General features: G+C 43.2%; 1 protein-coding gene across 1 annotated transcript; it reads left to right on the top strand.

The window, feature by feature from the left end:
• Nucleotides 1-3,505: 3,505 nt before the first annotated feature.
• LOC121579197 (protein YIPF5) lies at nt 3,506-16,567 on the top strand. The gene is made up of 6 exons (XM_041893569.2): nt 3,506-3,594; nt 6,952-7,080; nt 13,832-14,007; nt 15,429-15,574; nt 15,750-15,931; nt 16,231-16,567. The coding sequence occupies exons 2-6, from the start codon at nt 6,962-6,964 to the stop codon at nt 16,391-16,393; spliced, it is 786 nt and encodes a 261-aa protein (XP_041749503.1). The 5' UTR covers nt 3,506-3,594; nt 6,952-6,961; the 3' UTR covers nt 16,394-16,567.
• The last annotated feature ends 1,043 nt before the right edge of the window (nt 16,568-17,610 follow it).

Below are 17,610 nucleotides of genomic sequence, written 5' to 3' on the forward strand. Positions count from 1 at the left end.
CTAATTGATCTTGTTTTATGATGATACCATCTATCTTTTCATATTTGTGCAAATCTTTCTAAAACAGAAAATGGACACAATTCAATGGATATCAATCAACAAAAGAGGTAAGAATATGTAGGCTATAAGAATATGTTGAAGGCTAGCTGTATTAGGTGCAGATGACTGAACGGCTCACTTTTGTGTCTGTGTATGCAGGTATACAGACAAGGAGGCATACAAATGTATGTCCATTGGTATTGGTATGTTATGTTGATCACATTTACCATCCTCCTCCCTTACCTCTTCAATGAATATCCCATAGGCCTCTACATTAAGGACAAGGTATGTGTATGAAAACCATTATCAAAACAGTTTTTTTCATTTACATTCACCACAAAAACGAGGTATGAATACTGTAATGTGCATGTTTTATTAATCATCTGTATAATTACTATTTTTTGGAGTCACAGACTTCACCCTCCCTACACCTCTGATGAATATAACAGGAAACCTGTTTGATCACCATGCACTGCAAAATCATTCTGGCTATGGATACGGAGAACATCAACACATTAACATCAACATGCCAGAGGATATACCCATTGGACTTGGGGTTCTGCTGGGAGTTTACGTCATATTTTTATTTTTGTATTCTGCTTCGCCACTAAAATCATAATAAACACTGAGAACTAAAATATAGTGTTATTGTTATGTGTATTATTAATAATTAATAATAATAACAACAAATAAAATAAAATAAAATGTTATTTGTCGCATGCGCCGAATACAACAGGTGTAGACCTTACTGTGAAATGCTTACTTACAAGCCCTTAACCAACAATAGAGTTCAAGAAATAGAGTTAAGAAAATATTTACTAAATAAACTAAAGTAAAAAATAAAATAAAAAGTAACACAATAAAATTACATAACAATAGCGAGGCTATATACAGGGGGTACCGGTACAGAGTCAATGTGCAGGGGTACAGGTTAGTCGAGGTAATTTGTATATGTAGGTAGGGGTAAAGTGATAATAAACAGCGAGAAGCAGCAGTGTAAAAACAAAGGGGGGTGGGGGGGGATCAGCGTGGCAGACGTGTTGTTGCCTACCCTTACCACCTGGGGGCGGCCCATCAGGAAGTCCAGGATCCAGTTGCAGAGGGAGGTGTTTAGTCCCAGGATCCTTAGTTTAGTGATGAGCTTTGAGGGCACTATGGTGTTGAATGCTGAGCTGTAGTCAATGAATAGCATTCTCACGTAGGTGTTCCTCTTGTCCAGGTGGGAAAGGGCAGTGTGGAGTGCAATAGAGATTGCGTCATCTGTGGATCTGTTGGGGCGGTATGCAAATTGAGGTGGGTCTAGTGTTTCTGGGATAATGGTGTTGATGTGAGCCATGACCAGCCTTTCAAAGCACTTCATGGCTATAGACGTCAGTGCTACGGGTCGGTAGTCATTTAGGCAGGTTATCTTAGTGTCCTTGGGCACGGGGACTATGGTGGTCTGCTTGAAACATGTTGGTATTACAGACTCAGTCAGGGAAATGTTGAAAATGTCAGTGAAGACACTTGCCAGTTGGTCAGCACATGCTCGGAGTACACATCCTGGTAATCCATCTGGCCCTGCGGCCTTGTGAATGTTGACCTGCTTAAAAGTCTTACTCACATTGGCTACGGAGAGCGTGATCACATAGTCATCCGGAACATCTGGTGTTCTCATGCATGCTTCAGTGTTGCTTGCCTCGAAGCGAGCATAGAAGTGGTTTATCTCGTCTGGAAGTCTTGTGTAATAGTTTTCAAGCCCTGCCACATCCGACGAGCGTCAGAGCCGGTGTAGTACGATTCAAACTTAGTCCTGTATTGACTCTTTGCCTGTTTGATGGTTCGTCGGAGGGCATAGCGGGATTTCTTATAAGCGTCCGGGTTAGAGTCCCGCTCCTTGAAAGCGGCAGCTCTACCCTTTAGCTCAGTGCGGATGTTTCCTGTAATCCATGGCTTCTGGTTGGGGTATGTACGTACAGTCACTGTGGGGACAACATCATCGATGCAGTTATTGATGAAGCCAGTGACTGATGTGGTGTACAATATGCCATAATTGATTTTGGGTCAATAGGCCTGGCATATTCTCACTTTCAAGGAGCTTTCCGTTTTGATTAGGTTATTTTGCCTTAAAACCTTTAGGCCTACCTGTAGAAAAATTAAAAATAACAACTCTGCATCTCTGTCCAGCCTGGCAAGATTGGCCTGAAGGGTGTTTAGCATCCCCAAGGGCTCTGCAAGCAGAGAGGATATTCTCCACTGCTGGCCTGCTCTCCAGGCACCATCGCATGAGCCTGAAGCCACAGACTCTGGCCAAATAAATTCAAAGGCACTGAGCCTAATAAGACATTTGTAGTTTAATTTGTATTTAATTCTAAGTAAGTCACAGCCTATATGGGCAATTTATAGACTATAATGATTTAATACAACGAAATGTTGTTTAAATGCTGAGCTCTTTATGTCCCTACCAGCCTGGTGTCTCACTCCCAAATGCGTCACAATGTATTCTTTATATAGGCTATAGCCTTGAAATAATATAGCCTAAATAATACATTTTTGTTCCTTCTTAGGCTCCCTGTCTGGCTCCTGACCTATTTAGAGTGTTTATATGCTGTTTAATAAGACATGTAGCCTATTTGAAATGATGAGCGCTTCTTACATTCACCTTTTCATTTTTATTAAAATACTTTTTATTCAAATCATATGGTTTGGTTTCAATACTTCAAAACCAAATGGTAGCTCCAGGTAGTCACAGAAATAGATGGGTGTTGATTAAATTGTGATTTTAATGAATGGAGCGAATTCGGAGCTGCAGTTTTTTTTCCTGTGAGTGCTGAGCGGGTTTTTAGCAGAGGGGTTGGAAAGGATGTGGAGCACCATGAGCGATGAGCCGGATTTCTGACCATTCAACTCCACTCACATACTCTGATGACCAGGCACCCCATTTTAAGCTGTTTGACCACAGTAAAAGTATTATTCAGAGCCCCTAAAATGACACCATATATATATTCTACAGACCCTACTGAGTACTCCCCACCCCACTTTAACATCTGCACATTGTTTTTATTTCCTTCTCTATAAGCCCATATGTAATGCATATACAATGATTTGCATTGTGGCTAATATAATTGGCAGAGTAAAATTTCAGCATCACTCTGCATTATTCAGAGCCCCATGAAATGACACCATATATGGATTCTACAGACCCTACTGAGTATTCCCTATAATACTTTTACTGCAGCACCTAGAACAGTTTTATCTCTATAAGCTAATTTGTATTTCATATACAGTGATTTGCAATGGGGGCATTTATTTGACCTTGGAACATGTTTTAAAACCCTAATATAATGCAAATGTCACTTAAATATGAACAAATATGAATAGTGTTTTTATATATCATGAATAAATACAGGTTATTGACACTTTTCTACTTTTACGTGGGGGACTTTTATTTGGAAAATGTTCAGAATTCCGTAACCCGGAAGTACTGCTTTAGTGTTGCTGATGAAACTCTGATATTATTCTCTTGACACGTAGCTAAGTTGGCGGAGTCCAGAGTTGAACTGCTCAACGTTGCAGGTAAAATTGTTATTATTGCTTTGTAAAGTCCATGGTACATAAAAAAACACATTTATAGTTTGATTAAGTATTGTATCGAGGCCCACATTAATTTAGTAGGTTTAGTTGTGCTATAAACTAGCTTAGTTAGCTAACGTACCAGCCACCCTGATTTTCTGCTCTTAAGTCTAAACTAGGCAGTAGCCAACTAGCTAACTTGAAATAAATGTGCCTAGCTAGCTAATAATTAGGTAGCTACCACAGTTTTAGTAAACTAACGAGTTAGCGTTTTAATGTAGCTAATATTGCGCTACATTATTAGATAGCTTATTAGCTAACGTTAACAACTGTGACCTAGCTAGCTGACGTCGTTAGCAAACTAGTTAACGTTAGCACTTTGTTGTGTTGGTTGGCTAGCTGGTCACTACTTTGGCTAGCTAAATTAGTTAGCTAACTAATGTTACCCAACAATAACTTTACCGTTAGGTACCGAGCCAGGTGCCGAATTGCGTAGTTAAACAACTAACGTTAGCTAGCTATATTTCATTGAAATCCTGAATATAGCTAGCTAATTATGCTTGGGTACGTTTACACAGGCAGCCAAATTCTGATCTTGTTTTCACTAATTGGTGTTTTGATCAATCAGATCAGCTCTGAAAAAGATCTGATGTGATTTGTCAAAAGACGAATTGGTGGAAAAAATATCAGAATGGGCTGCCTGTGTAAATGCAGACTAAGATTGGCAAGTACTGCATTTCCGTTAGCTACCTATCTAGCAGCAGTAAGTAAAGCCTGCAACCACAGACTAAGGCGTTAGTTGCCTTGAAACCCGACATTGAATTTCATTGAATTCTTTGTCAGGCAGAAATTAGCGTTTGAATCAAGAACATTTCCTCTCATGACCTCTACAAGCCAGAATGTTGAATACAATTATATTTTCACTTACAGTGAGGGAAAAAAGTATTTGATCCCCTGCTGATTTTGTACGTTTGCCCACTGACAAATAAATGATCAGTCTATAATTTTAATGGTAGGTTTATTTGAACAGTGAGAGACAGAATAACAACAAAACAATCCAGAAAAACACATGTCAAAAATGTTATAAATTGATTTGCATTTTAATGAGGGAAATAAGTATTTGACCCCTCTGCAAAACATGACTTAGTACTTGGTGGCAAAACCCTTGTTGGCAATCAGAGGTCAGACGTTTCTTGTAGTTGGCCACCAGGTTTGCACACATCTCAGGAGGGATTTTGTCCCACTCCTCTTTGCAGATCTTCTCCAAGTCATTAAGGTTTCGAGGCTGACGTTTGGCAACTCAAACCTTCAGCTCCTTCCACAGATTTTCTATGGGATTAAGGTCTGGAGATTGGCTAGGCCACTCCAGGACCTTAATGTGCTTCTTCTTGAGCCACTCCTTTTTTGCCTTGGCCGTGTGTTTTGGGTCATTGTCATGCTGGAATACCCATCCACGACCCATTTTCAAGATTTGACAGTACATGGCCCCGTCCATCGTCCCTTTGATGCGGTGAAGTTGTCCTGTCCCCTTAGCAGAAAAACACCCCCAAAGCATAATGTTTCCACCTCCATGTTTGACGATGGGGATGGTGTTCTTGGGGTCATAGGCAGCATTCCTCCTCCTCCAAACACAGCGAGTTGAGTTGATGTCAAAGAGCTCCATTTTGGTCTCATCTGACCACAACACTTTCACCCAGTTCTCCTCTGAATCATTCTGATGTTCATTGGCAAACTTCAGATGGGCATGTATATGTGCCTTCTTGAGCACATATACATGCGGGCGCTGCAGGATTTCAGTCCTTCACGGCGTAGTGTGTTACCAATTGTTTTTTTGGTGACTATGGTCCCAGTTGCCTTGAGATCATTGACAAGATCCTCCCATGTAGTTCTGGGCTGATTTCTCACCGTTCTCATGATCATTGCAACTCCACGAGGTGAGATCTTGCATGGAGCCCCAGGCCGAGGGAGATTGACAGTTCTTTTGTGTTTCTTCCATTTGCGAATAATTGCACCAACTGTTGTCACCTTCTCACCAAGCTGCTTGGCGATGGTCTTGTAACCCATTCCAGCCTTGTGTAGGTCTACAATCTTGTCCCTGACATCCTTGGAGAGCTCTTTGGTCGTGGCCATGGTGGAAAGTTTGGAATCTGATTGATTGATTGCTTCTGTGGACAGGTGTCTTTTTATACAGGTAACAAACTGAGATTAGGAGCACTCCCTTTAAGAGTGTGCTCCTAATCTCAGCTCGTTACCTGTATAAAAGACACCTGGGAGCCAGAAATCTTTCTGATTGAGAGGGGGTCAAATACTTATTTCCCTCATTAAAATGCAAATCAATTTATAACATTTTTGACATGTGTTTTTCTGGATTTTGTTGTTGTTATTCTGTCTCACTGTTCAAATAAACCTACCATTAAAATTATAGACTGATCATTTCTTTGTCAGTGGGCAAACGTAGAAAATCAGCAGGGGATCAAATACTTTTTTCCCTCACTGTACTTTACTGGTTGTCCGTGCGCTTGGTTCTTTTGGCGGTAGGAATGTGAGACAATATATCCACAGGAAAGTATAATTACATCAACTTTTCAAAGCCTGGTAGTGTCTTGAGATTTCTACACCTGAAACATGGGGCCAGAACAATGTAAACTTGTGCACCAGCTCGGCAACTATGCGTCTCATGCATTTATTTTAATCTTGTGCCATGCTTCAGGTGATAGAAATCTAAATGCACTACCAGGCTTTAAAAAGTTGATGTAATTATACTTTCCTGTGGATATTGTCACATTCCTACCGCCAAAAGAGCCAACCGCACGGACAACCGGTTAAAATATCATTTTATTCAACATTCTGGCTTGTAGAGGATGTGAGAGAAACTTTCCTGATTCAAACACTAATTTCTGCCCGACGTAGAATTCAGTGTAATTCAACTTTGGGTTTCCAGGCAAAGGTGTTGGTTATCAGTATCTTCGCTGCACCTACATTATTAGCCGTTAGCTATACAGCCAGATGGCTATGTAGCAGTTAGCCAGCTAGCTATTATCCCAAATGCTTGCAGAGTTTGGTATGATTGTAAAACATTAATGTCACTGTTCAGATGGATTAACGTCTTGGAAGTTGGCGAATGACATTCCCCTTGATGCTACGTTTCTAGCTAACGTTCGCCATCTCCCTAGGCTAATCTGATTTAGCTAGCGTTAGCGAGCTACTTGAAAGGATGAAGGGCAGGAATAAGTACAAGACACACAAGAACGTGCCAGATACCTATGCATCAAGAAGCTGTGCTATGCCATCTATTGAATACTGTTGAACATTTCCTCCTCCAGCCTTACAATGCTCATATGAACCATTTATTTTTTGCAGACGGTCAGAAATGTCAGGGTCAGGGTTTGACAACCTCAACACAGATTTCTACCAGTCCAGCTACAGTGTAGATGACCAAGGGCAACCTGCTGGATATGGCTACAGTAACACAGAAGATCCCTACAAACAGTAAGTTTTGTCAACCTGTTAACAGTGCATTAAGCATGAAGTGCTGTGAGAGGCTCGTTAAGGACCATATTACCGCTGCCTTACCTGACATCCTAGACCTAGTACAATATGCATACCGTCCCAACAGATCCACAGACGACGCAATCACCATTGCGCTGCACACTGCCCTATCCCACCTGGACAAGATAAATACCTATGTAAGAATGCTGTTCGACTTCAGCTCAGCCTTCAACACCATAGTGCCCTCCCAAGCTCATCACTAGGCTCAGGGTCCTGGGTCTGAACCCCTCCATGTGCAACTTGGTCCTGTACTTCCTGACGGGCCGACCTCAAGTGGTGAAGGTAGGCAACAACACCTCCGCCACGCTGATCCTCAACACGGGAGCCCCACAGGGGTGCATGCTCAGCCCCCTCCTATACTACCTGTTCACCCATGGCTGCGTGGCCACGTACGTCTTCAACTCAATCATCAAGTTTGCTGATGACCCAACAGTTGTAGGCCTGATTACCAACCACGATGAGACAGCCTACAGGGAGGAGGAGAGAGCCCTGACAGAAGTGTTACAAGGAAAATAACCTCTCCCTCAAAGTTCCTCTGTGTGCACATCACTGATGACCTGAAATGGTCCCTTCACACAGACAGTGTGGTGAAGAAGGCGCAACAGTACCTCTTTAACCTCAGGAGGCTGAAGAAATGTGGGTTTGCCCCTAAGACCCTCACGAACTTCTACAGATGCACTATTAAGAGCATCCTGTCAGGCTGTATCACCACCAGTTACCTCATTAGTACTGTCTGTAACCGGGCAGGGCTCTCCAGAGGGTGGTGCGGTCAGCCCAACGCATCACCGGGGGCACACTGCCTGCCCTCCAGGACATCTACAGCACCCAGTGTCACAGGTAAGACATAGAAGATCATCAAGGACCTCTGCCACATGAGCCACAGCCTGTATATCCCTCTACCATCTGCAAGGAGACAGTACAGGTGCATCAAAGCTGGAACCGAGAGACTGATAAACAGCTATCTCCAGGCCATCAGACTGTTAAACAGTCACCACTAGCCGGCCTCCACCCAGTACCCTGACCTGAACCTAAGTCAATGTTACTAGCCAGCTACCACCCGGTACTCTACCCTGCACCTTAGAGACTGCACTATGTACATATACAGTACCAGTCAAAAGTTTGGACACACCTACTCATTCAAGGGTTTTTCTTTATTTTTACTATTTTATACATTATAGAATAATAGTGAAGACATCAAAACTATGAAATAACACATATGTAGTAACCAAAAAAGTGTTAAACAAATCAAAATATATTTTATATCTGATGCAGCACTCCATCACTCTCCTTCTTGGTAAAATAGCCTTTACACAGCCTGTAGGTGTTTTGGGTCATTGTCCTGTTGAAAAACAAATGATAGTCCCACTAAGCCCAGACCAGAGGGGATGGCGTATCGCTGCAGAATGCTGTGGTATCCATGCTGGTTAAGTGTGCCTTGAATTCTAAATAAATCACAGACCGTGTCACCAGCAAAGCCCCCCACACCATCACACCACCTCTTCCATGCTTTACGGTGGGAACTACACATGCAGAGATCATCCGTTCACCCACACCGCGTCTCACAAAGACACTGCGGTTGGAACCAAAGGACAAATTTCCACCGGCCTAATGTCCATTGCTCGTGTTTCTTCAATTGCAGTTCTCTTCTTCTTATTGGTGTCCTTTAGTAGATGACCTGGCCTCCACAATCCCCCGACCTCAACCCAATTGAGATGGTTTGGGATGAGTCGGACAGCAGAGTGACGGAAAAGCAGCCAACAAGTGCTAAGCATATGTGGGAACTCCTTCAAGATTGTTGGAAAAGCATTCCAGGTGAAGCTGGTTGAGATGATGCCAAGAGTGTGCAAAGCTGTCATCAAAGCAAACGGTGGCTATTTGAAGAATATAAAATATAAAATATTTTGATTTGATTAACACTTTTTGGGTTACTACATGATTCCATGTGTGTTATTTCATAGTTTTGATGTCTTCAATATTATTATACAATGTAAAAATAAAGAAAAACCCTGGAATGAGTAGGTGTGTCCAAACGTTTGACTGGTACTGTGTGTGTGTATATATATATATATATCTCTGCAAAAAAAGAAAGGTCCCCTTTTCAGGATTTGTCTTTCAGAGATCATTTGTAAAAATCCAAATAACTTCACAGATCTTCATTGTAAATGGTTTAAACACTGTTTCCCATGCTTGTTCAATGAACCATAAACAATTAATGAACATGCACCTGTGGAACAGTCATTAAGACACTAACACCTTACAGACGGTAGGCAATTAAGGTCACAATTATGAAATCTTAGGACACTAAAGAGGCCTTTCTACTGACTCTAAAAAACACCAAAAGAAAGATGCCCAGGGTCCCTGCTCATCTGCGTGAACGTGCCTTAGGCATGCTGCAAGGAGGCATGAGTACTGCAGATGTGGCCAGGGCAATAAATTGCTATGTCCGTACTGAGACGCCTAAGACAGCGCTACAGGGAGACAGGACGGACAGCTGATCGTCCTCGCAGTGGCAGACCACGTGTAACAACACCTGCACAGGATCGGAACATCCGAACATCACACCTGTGGGACAGGTACAGAATGGCAACAACAACTGCCGGAGTTACACCAGGAATGCACAATCCCTCCATCAGTGCTCAGACTGTCCGCAATAGGCTGAGAGAGGCTGGACTGAGGGCTTGTAGGCCTGTTGTAAGGCAGGTCCTCACCAGACATCACCGGCAACAACGTCGCCTATGGGCACAAACCCACCGTCGCTGGACCAGACAGGACTGGCAAAAAGTGCGCTTCACTAACAAGTCGCGGTTTTGTCTCACCAGGGGTGATGGTCGGATTCGCGTTTATCGTCGAAGGAATGAGCGTTACACCGAGGCCTGTACTCTGGACCGGGATCGATTTGGAGGTGGAGGGTCCGTCGTGGTCTGGGGCGGTGTGTCACAGCATCATCGGACTGAGCTTGTTGTCATTGCAGGCAATCTCAACGCTGTGCGTTACAGGGAAGACATCCTCCTCCGTCATGTGGTACCCTTCCTGCAGGCTCATCCTGACATGACCCTCCAGCATGACAATGCCACCAGCCATACTGCTCGTTCTGTGCGTGATTTCCTGCAAGAAAGGAATGTCAGTGTTCTGCCATGGCCATCAAAGAGCCTGGATCTCAATCCCATTGAGCACATCTGGGACCTGTTGGATCGGAGGGTGAGGGCTAGGGCCATTCCCCCCCAGAAATGTCAGGGAACTTGCAGGTGCCTTGGTGGAAGAGTGGGGTAACATCTCACAGCAAGAACTGGCAAATCTGGTGCAGTCCATGAGGAGGAGATGCACTGCAGTACTTAATGCAGCTGGTGGCCACACCAGATACTGACTGATACTTTGGATTTTGACCCCCCTTTGTTCAGGGACACATTATTCAATTTCTGTTAGTCACATGTCTGTGGAACTTGTTCAGTTTATGTCTCAGTTGTTGAATCTTGTTATGTTCATACAAGTATTTACACATGTTAAGTTTGCTGAAAATAAACGCAGTTGACAGTGAGGATGTTTCTTTTTTTGCTGAGTTTATATATATATAGTGTGGGAAATGTTTTCCTGGCACATGTTAGGTCTCTTGATACCAATTGAGCAACGTTTCCATGCCCCGAAGAATTCAGGCTGTTCTGGAGGCAAAGGGGGCGCCGACGCGATACTAGATGGGTGTACCTAATAAACTGGCCACTGAGTGTGTGTGTGTATAATATATATATGTATTCTGGACTCTGACATTGCTCGTTCTGATATTCCTTTTCTTTCTTTAGATTTGTTGGTATTACAGTGGGGAAAAAAAGTATTTAGTCAGCCACCAATTGTGAAAGTTCTCCCACTTAAAAAGATGAGAGAGGCCTGTAATTTTCATCATAGGTACACGTCAACTATGACAGACAAAATGAGGAAAAAAAATCCAGAAAATCACATTTTAGGATTTTTTATGAATTTATTTGCAAATTATGGTGGAAAATAAGTATTTGGTCAATAACAAAAGTTTCTCAATACTTTGTTATATACCCTTTGTTGGCAATGACACAGGTCAAACGTTTTTCTGTAAGTCTTCACAAGGTTTTCACACACGGTATTTTGGCCCTTTCTCCATGCAGATCTCCTCTAGAGCGTGATGTTTTGGGGCTGTCGCTGGGCAACACGGACTTTCAACTCCCTCCAAAGATTTTCTATGGGGTTGAGATCTGGAGACTGGCTAGGCCATTCCAGGACCTTGAAATGCTTCTTACGAAGCCACTCCTTCGTTGCCCGGGCGGTGTGTTTGGGATCATTGTCATACTGAAAGACCCAGCCACGTTTCATCTTCAATGCCCTTGCTGATGGAAGGAGGTTTCCACTCAAAATCTCATGATACATGGCCCCATTCATTCTTTCCTTTACACGGATCAGTCGTCCTGGTCCCTTTGCAGAAAAACAGCCCCAAAGCATGATGTTTCCACCCCCCATGCTTCACAGTAGGTATGGTGTTCTTTGGATGCAACTCAGCATTCTTTGTCCTCGAAACACGACGAGTTGAGTTTTGACCAAAAAGTTCTATTTTGGTTTCATCTGACCATATGACATTCTCCCAATCCTCTTCTGGATCATCCAAATGCACTCTAGCACGGGCCTGGACATGTACTGGCTTAAGCAGGGCACTGCAGGATTTATGTCCCTGGCGGCGTAGTGTGTTACTGATGGTAGGCTTTGTTACTTTGGTCCCAGCTCTCTGCAGGTCATTCACTAGGTACCCCCGTGTGGTTCTGGGATTTTTGCTCACCGGTCTTGTGATCATTTTGACCCCACGGGGTGAGATCTTGCGTGGAGCCCCAGATCGAGGGGAGATTATCAGTGGTCTTGTATGCCTTCCATTTCCTAATAATTGCTCCCACAGTTGATTTCTTCAAACCAAGCTGCTTACCTATTGCAGATTCAGTCTTCCCAGCCTGGTGCAGGTCTACAATTTTGTTTCTGGTGTCCTTTGACAGCTCTTTGGTCTTGGCCATAGTGGAGTTTGGAGTGTGACTGTTTGAGGTTGTGGACAGGTGTCTTTTATACTGATAACAAGTTCAAACAGGTGCCATTAATACAGTTAACGAGTGGAGGACATAGGAGCCTCTTAAAGAAGAAGTTACAGGTCTGTGAGAGCCAGAAATCTTGCTTGTTTGTAGGTGACCAAATACTTATTTTCCACCATAATTTGCAAATAAATTCCTTAAAAATTCCTACATTGTGATTTTCTGGAATTTTTTCCACAATTTGTCTCTCATATTTGACGTGTACCTATGATGAAAATTACAGGCCTCTCTCATCTTTTTAAGTGGGAGAACTTGCACAATTGGTGGCTGACTAAATACTTTTTTTCCCCACTGTATGTGCGTATTGCTAGGTATTATTACTGCACTGTTGGCGCTAGAAACACAAACATTTCGCTGCACCTGCGATAGCATCTGCAAATATGTGTATGCGACCAATAAACGTTAATTTGATCTGTCACTTTTCTAACTCGATGTGATCTGAGAATAGCTACACATTAGAAAAGCCTGTCAACAATTTGAAAAACAATTCATTTGTCCCTCTGATTTTTCGCAAGGGCCTGTTTTGCTACTTCTGTTCCCATGTTGCTTACTAGATTGAGACATGACATGTTTGTGTTTAACCTCTACGGGATCGGTGTCCCGTATACGGGACGGTTGAGCTAACGTGCGCTAATGTGATTAGCATGACTGTTGTAAGTAACAGCAAACCTTCCAGGACATAGACATATCTTATATGGGAAGAAAGGTTAAATTATTATTGTTAATCTAACTGCACTGTCCAATTTACAGTAGCTATTACAGTGAAAAAAGACCATGCTATAGTTTGAGGACAGTGCACAACAACAAACGTATCACGGCAACTGGTTTGATACATTCACCTCTGAAGGTAAATAATGTACTTACATTCAGTAATCTTGCTCTGATTTGTCATCCTAAGGGTCCCAGAGATAAAATGTAGCATAGTTTTGTTTGATCAAATCAATTTATATATTCAAATGTAGGAACTGGGTTCTACAGTTTTAACCCCTGCTGTCTCTGACTCCACGACCACCCCGCCCGGCCATCTAGATGTGTGAAAGTTAGTGAATAAGCTTATGATCTATCATGTATGACATTCCTGGGAGTGTGTAAACTTACATTTTGTATTACCATATACTTTTTGTATGTTCTCTAGTTATGTACTCTAAAATGTATCAATTGACCAATTCGGCACATTTGAGCAGACTTGATACAAAATAGTCCAGTATTGCAATGCTTCACTGGATCAATCTGAAACTTTGCACACACTGCTGCCATCTAGTGGCAAAAATGTGCCTAAACCGCAATATTATATTGTGGCCTTTCTCTTGCATTGCAAAGATGATGGAACAAAAAAATTAATCAAATGCATGTTTTTTTTGTTTGTATTATCTTTTACCAGATCTAATGTGTTCTACATTAATTTCACAATTCCACAAACTTCAGTGTTTCCTTTCAAATGGTATCAAGAATATGCATATCCTTGCTTCAGGTCCTGAGCTACAGGCAGTTAGATTTGGGTATGTCATTTTAGGTGAAAATTGAAAAAAAAGGGTCCAATCCTTAAGAGGTTAACAAAGCCATGGATGTGTTCTGAGAAGTGTGCCTATGTCTCCACCCAGGGGTCAATATGGTCAGTATGACTACTCCCAGCCAATGGGATACGCAGCCCCAGGGATGATGCAACCTCAGCAGCCCTACACCGGCCAGATCTACCAGCCCACACCAGCCTTCACACCTTCCCCCACACAGTCCATGTATGGCAGCAGCTTTGACGACGAGCCCCCGCTGCTGGAGGGTAAGGATAACCCAGTGGTGAGACTCCACAGGGGAAAAGGGTGGTAAAGAATGCTAACCCAATTGCTTGATCCCAGATCAAACCCTTTCCTCCACCTCCCTAGGCACCTTTGTTGATCTGAGAGGATTGGCTAGCTAAGCAATATGGCAGAAATTCCCCTTGACCTATCAGAAGCCAGGTGGAGATTTTCGATTGGATCCTATCCTCTCAGACCTACACTAGTGCATAGGGGCTAGAGCATAAGGCCTTCATACTTGGGATCAATTGGGGGAATTAAATACAGGAATTTCACAAGGTGAAAGAGTGGGCAGAGGTCAGGGGAGCACTATGATGGGTTTCGGATGTCTTTAAATCAAATGTTATGTCACATGCTTCGTAAACTACAGGTCACTAACAGTGAAATTCTTACTTAATCTGGCTCTTACCAACAACGCAGAGAAAAATATACAAATAATGAGGAATAAATACAGTAACGATAACTTGTCTATATACACGGGGTTCCAGTACCGAGTCGATGTGCAGGGGTACGAGGTAGATATGTAAATATAGGTATGGGTAAAGTGACTAGGCAACAGGATAGATAATAAACAGTAGCAGCAGCGTATGTGATGAGTCAAAAGAGTTGGTGCAAAAAGGGGCTCGATGTAGATACTCCAGGTAGCTATTTGGTTAACTACTGTATTTAACTAACTATTTAGTGGTCTTATGGCTTGGGGGTAGAAGCTGTTCAGGGTCCTGTTGGTTCCAGACTTGGTGCATCGGTACCACTTGCCGTGCGGTAGCAGAGAAGAGTCTATTACTTGGGTGGCAGGAGTCTTTGACAATTTTTAGAACCTTCTTCTGACACCGCCTGGTATAGAGGTCCTGGATGGCAGGGAGCTCGGCCCGAGTGATGTACTGGGCCGTACGCACTACCCTCTGTAGCGCCTTGCGGTCGGATGCCAAGCAGTTGCCATACCAGGCGGTGATGCAGCCAGTCAAGATGCTCTCAGTGGTGCAGCTGTAGAACTTTTAGATCTTTAGTGGGATCTGTTCTGGATCCATGTTGCATTCCCTCTGAGGGGAAAGTCTAGTTAAGTCAGAGTTGCCCAGTTATCCAGCTGTGTGCACTAAATGGGTCAGCAGTCAGGGAGGAGTCACCAGAGCCATCCTGCTAAACTGGTGAATGGCTCCAAGTAAGGTGATAATCTTATGTTGGAGGAAGGCATACATCTTCCACTCATGAGACACGTGTTCTCGTCATAAAAAAATACAGTTTTCCTTTGCTTGTAATGTCCCTTAAATTTTAAAGTGCATTTCATTCTCGGGGGTATATAGATTTTTTTCAGACTATTGTATGATTGAGTGGTCCCAACTCTCACCCAACCCTTTGTCTTATATCTGACATTGTTTTAATATCCTTTCATGCGTTTGCCTCATAGAATTAGGCATAAACTTTGACCACATCTGGCAGAAGACACTGACAGTACTCCACCCCATGAAGGCAGCAGACGGTAACATTATGAACGAGACTGACCTGGCTGGACCCATGGTGTTCTGTCTGGCCTTCGGCGCCACCTTACTTCTGGTAAGAACTATTCTATTGATGCAGTACAGCACTTGAACACTTACATGGGATCAGTATGTATTTGTCATTTTACCGTGTGCTATAAGATTGGTTGTCCTGGGAATAGATGACTATATGTAAAAGCAGATTGCTGATGAGTTGTCTACAAGTTCCTGTCTCTGTCTATCTGCTACAGACAGGAAAGATCCAGTTTGGCTATGTGTACGGCATCAGTGCCATCGGCTGCCTGGGGATGTACTGCCTCCTCAACTTAATGAGCATGACCGGCGTGTCGTTTGGCTGTGTCGCCAGCGTACTGGGCTACTGCCTGCTACCCATGATCCTCCTTGCCAGCTTCGGAGTCATCTTGTCTTTACAGTAAGTACAAACATGGGCCTGAGAAGAGGTTAGCTCCAATATAGTAAGGTCCTCTGTCACTAGAATATAGAGCGGACCGGTGGATTGTAAGTGTCAGGTGGTGCACAACATCATTTTATAATGGGCCTTTGACTTTTCATGCTCTTATTTGTTTATTTTTAATTAAAGTGCAATTATCTTAATCAAACCAGTTTTTCCACCACAAAAAAAATTCTGCCAAGGTAGTGTGGTTGGGGTGATCCGGGGGCATGCCGACCTTTAACTAACTGTTCTAACTTGCTTTTCTTTACCTTTTTCAGAGGCATGTTTGGAATAATCATCGCAGCCACGATAATTGGCTGGTGCAGTTTCTCTGCTTCCAAGATCTTCATCTCGGCCCTGGCCATGGACGGACAGCAGCTTCTGGTGGCATACCCCTGTGCCCTCCTCTACGGGGTGTTCGCCCTTATCTCTGTCTTCTGAACTGTGTCTGTCTGTCAAACTCGGTCCTGGGGCCCTCCCTGGGTGCACATGAAGTTTTTTGCCCTAGTACTACACAGCTGTTTCGAATAACCAACTCATCAAGCTTTCATTATTTGAATCAGTTGTGTAGTGCTAGAGCAAAAACTAAAACGTGCAGCCGGGGGCGGCGCGGCGCGGCAGGGCAGGGCAGGGCAGGGCAGGAAGGAAGGACTGAGTTTGGGAAACCCTGGTCTAGAACAGTGTTCCAACTCCTGTCCTCCAGTACCCTCAACAGTACACATTTTTATTGTAACCCTGGACAAGCACACCTGATTGAACTTGTCAACTAATCATCAAGCCCTCAATGAGTTGAATGAGGTGTGTTTGTCAGGGGCTACAACAATAATGTGTGCTGTTGGGGGTACTGAAGGACTAGCATAGGGAAACACTGGTCTACACCATGCAGGAAAACGGATCAGCAAACCCAACTAACTTAGGGCCAGTAAGACGCCCTGCTGTGCTGCACCCCCATCACAGTGCAGTGGTGTGGCCAGCTACCCTGTCAGTTGCATTCCATTTTTACACCCACCAACGGGTCAGTGCAAGAGTATCAATTCCAAACCCCTTCTATTCAGGACTAAGGACCCATCCACCGACCACCACATAATCTTATATTTCATGTAAAACTTCTTTATTCTGTATGTTTGTTTGTTTCTTAGATTTATTTCAGCCTTGAGGCCTTCAGAAAATGGTTTGCACAAGTATTTTCCATTTTATTCAACTGAAGCAGGAGAGTTGAAATAGAGTAGTTAATTCTGTCTTCTATATCAACGGCCTGGGTACTTAGAGGTCAACTTGCAACTTGGAAGAGACATGTCTTACAAACCTGAAATAATTTTAAATTGCTGAAACACCAAAACTCTGTGCCGTGTGGCATTCCCCACTATATTTCCCAGCCCTCTCAGGTTGGCCCCAGCGCATGGACTAACAGAGAGCTTCCTTAGCTAACTGCATGTGGTCAAGGGTGTGTTAGTTATGCAGCTTGTGTGATTGTAAACTTTGGTCAGTCAGTGCCTGCGTGATGACCGCTGCACACAAACACATTTGTATTTTTTAAAAGAGTTGTGGGTTTTTCATTTCTCTATTGACCAGTGGGAACCGCTAATGTGCGCCTAGTTTTTGTTCCTATTTGCCGGCACGTTTATCTTTATTGTAAGATGATAGTTTGATCACATTAA

Source organism: Coregonus clupeaformis, chromosome 13, assembly GCF_020615455.1.
Source record: "Coregonus clupeaformis isolate EN_2021a chromosome 13, ASM2061545v1, whole genome shotgun sequence".
Lineage (NCBI taxonomy): Eukaryota > Metazoa > Chordata > Actinopteri > Salmoniformes > Salmonidae > Coregonus > Coregonus clupeaformis.